Here is a 3,166-nt window from a genome sequence, read left to right as displayed (position 1 = left end):
CCTCGGCCTCCCAAAGTGCTGGGATTACAGGCGTGAGCCACCGCGCCCGGCCAACAAAACTTTTTGAGAAAACTGAAATGTTTCGAAAGCTCAATTTTTATTTACTGTTTTTTCCAAAAGCTGTTGATGTAAATCAAACTGGTTTTTTTTTGCCACATTTGTCATCTGGGCTTGCAAATGTATTGTAAAACGAGCAAAATTTTCCAGGATTCCCCAGATGTTTGGCAAATTATAGACATGGCTGCAGTGTGGTAGAATCAGTGTGGCTGATTCCTATTCTAAAGACTTGCTTATTCTGAAGACTTTCCAGTTGGGATTTAATGTCATTTTGGGAGTGAGCCCATGACAGGTGTGCAGAGGTCCTCAGGACAAAAATTTCTTTATCTTAAAAGAGCCTTCTCAGTTGCTGGATCTGGAAACTTCTTAGCACGTCCTAATGATACAATTTGAAGCACTTCTTTTCTGTTGTCTAACAGGACCAGACCATGAAACTTGTTGAGAGTTCAGGCTGTCCAGCTTTGGATTGTCCAGAGTCTCATCAGATTACCTTGTCTCACAGCTGTTGCAAAGTTTGTAAAGGTAAGACTTTTTTGAGAAGTAAGATTTGTGTGCAAGAGTTATTATTGTAGGCTAGTGCAACTGACATGAAGTAGAAATTCTCATAAGCAAATGATTTCCATAGACTAATAGTATTTCCCTATATGCTCTCCTAATTTGTCACAGAGTGGCACAGCCGGTAGTCATGAAATATTTACTGAACTGAATTAAAACTGAACTGCTCCCATGCATTTCTGCAAGTTGTCTTGAACCTGTCTCAAGCTCTGGATCTCTAAATTTCTCTCTATGTGCTGGTTCGGAGTCAGCACAGCTTTGCTAAAAAAAAGTTACACAACAATATTGAGTTAGTTATTTTACTGTCAGTTACTGTTTCTTGGCAAGTGAGTTTTGTTTGTTTTTCTTTTCTCCTCAGCTTCTTTTTATAACTTACCTAGAATATTTTTCATTATGACTACTTCAAATCCCTCTCTTCTTGATTCTACTCTCAATTCTCACCCATAGGCCTCTGGACTACTGAGAAGAGAGAGGCCATCAGACATATATTGTTTGTTCTGTGTTGCCTCTGATATGATAGAACTAGAACTAGTAATTAGAAGGGACTTTGATTATTAGTACAATATAATTAGAAGGGACTTTGATTATTAGTTCAAGATAAGAAAACACTAAAATTTGTGCTATTCAAAAATGCAATAGGCCAGCCCAGGGGGCAGTGAATTTCCATCACTAAAGGTTTTTACACTAGATATCTTATTATAGATTCATGTATTAAATTAAAGCATAGATTATATGGAACTCTTTAAGATCCTTACCAGTCATGAAATTATATGTGTCTTCCTGTATTATATTGGAATTATATGCTTGTGAATCCATCTTCTACATTAGACAGTGTACCTTGTGGGCAGGGCTGAGTCTTTATGTTCACCTCTATATCCTTAATACCTACTATGATACCTGGAATGTAGTTGGTACTTATAACTGATGTAATTGGTGCTGCATAACAAACTACCCCAAATAAGCTACAGTACTTATTTGAATAATAACCTTTATGTTGATGCAAAACACAGCTTAAATAGAAAAGTAGTTTCTTAAAAGAAACATTATGAAACATATGCTATTTTGTTTTCTTTTAACTTACTCTATTAAAAGTGGACATAGGATAGATCCTAGATCACCCACACCCATTTTTATTTATTTATTTATTTTATTTATTTATTTATTTTTTCCTTAATTATACTTCAAGTTCTGGGATACATGTGCAGAACGTGCAGTTTTGTTACATAGGTGTATATGTACCTGTTTGCTGCACCCATCAACACGTCATCTACATTAGGTATTTCTCCTAATGCTATCCCTCCCCTAGCCCCCCACCCACTGACAGGCCCTGGAATATGATGTTCCCCTCCCTGTGTCCATAAGTTCTCATTGTTCAACTCCCACTTAGGAGTGAGAACATGTGGTGTTTGGTTTTCTGTTCCTGTGTTAGTTTGCTAAGAATGATGGTTTCCAGCTTCATCCATGTCCCTGCAAAGGATATGAACTCATCCTTTTTTATGGTTGCATAGCATTCCATGGTGTATATGTGCCACATTTTCATTATTATTATTATTATACTTTGAGTTCTAGGGTACATGTGCACAACATGCAGGTTTGTTACATATGTATTGCTGCACCCATTAACTCATCATTTATATTAGGTATCTCTCTTAATGCTATGCCTCCTCCCTCCCCCCTCCCCACAATAGGCCCTGGTGTGTGATGTTCTCCTTCCTGTGTCCAAGTGATCTCATTGTTGAATTCCCACCTATGAGCGAGAACATGCAGTGTTTGGTTTTCTGTTCTTGCGATAGTTTGCTGAGAATGATGGTTTCCAAGCTGCATCCATGTCCCTACAAAGGACATGAACTCATCCTTTTCTTGGCTGCATATATTCCATGGTGTACATGTGCCACATTTTCTTAATCCAGTCTGTCACTGATGGACATTTGGGTTGATTCCAAGTCTTTGCTATTGTGAATAGTGCCACATAAACATACGTGTGCATGTATCTTTATAGCAGCATGATTTATAATCCTTTGGATATATCCCCAGTAATGGGATGGCTGGGTCAAAAGGTATTTCTAGTTCTAGATCCTTGAGGAATTGCCACACTGTTTTCCACAATGGTTAAACTAGTGTACAGTCCCACCAAAAGTGTAAAAGTGTTCCTATTTCTCCACATCCTCTCCAGCACCTGTTGCTTCCTGATTTTTTAATAATTGCCATTCTAACTGGTGTGAGATGGTATCTCATTGTGGTGTTGATTTGCATTTCTCTGATGACGAGTGATGATGAGCATTTTTTCATGTGTCTGTTGGCTGTACGAATGTCTTCTTTTGAGAAATGTCTGTTCATATCCTTTGCCCACTTTTTGATGGGGTTGTTTGTTTCTTTCTTGTAAACTTGTTTGAGTTATTTACAGGTTCTGGATATTAGCCCCTTGTCAGATGAGTAGATTGCAAAAATTTTCTCCCATTCTGTAGGTTGCCTGTTCACTCTGATGGTAGTTTCTTTTGCTGTGCAGAAGCTCTTTAGTTTAATTAGATCCCATTTGTCAATTTTGGCTTTTGTT

At 37.8% G+C, this 3,166-nt stretch overlaps 1 protein-coding gene across 1 annotated transcript in view; it reads left to right on the top strand.

The window, feature by feature from the left end:
* LOC108539850 (protein kinase C-binding protein NELL2-like) overlaps positions 1-3,166 on the top strand; it is a gene marked incomplete at its 3' end in the record, with an annotated part of 294,591 nt that overhangs the window by 179,303 nt on the left and 112,122 nt on the right. Inside the window, exon 12 of the mRNA XM_017888791.1 lies at positions 477-579. Within this exon, the coding sequence (XP_017744280.1) occupies positions 477-579 (103 nt within the window). The remainder of the gene's footprint in view (positions 1-476; positions 580-3,166) is intronic.

This window comes from Rhinopithecus bieti, unplaced genomic scaffold (assembly GCF_001698545.2).
Source record: "Rhinopithecus bieti isolate Rb0 unplaced genomic scaffold, ASM169854v2 scaffold_17653, whole genome shotgun sequence".
Taxonomy (NCBI): domain Eukaryota; kingdom Metazoa; phylum Chordata; class Mammalia; order Primates; family Cercopithecidae; genus Rhinopithecus; species Rhinopithecus bieti.
This window is presented reverse-complemented; position numbering and strand designations above follow the sequence as displayed.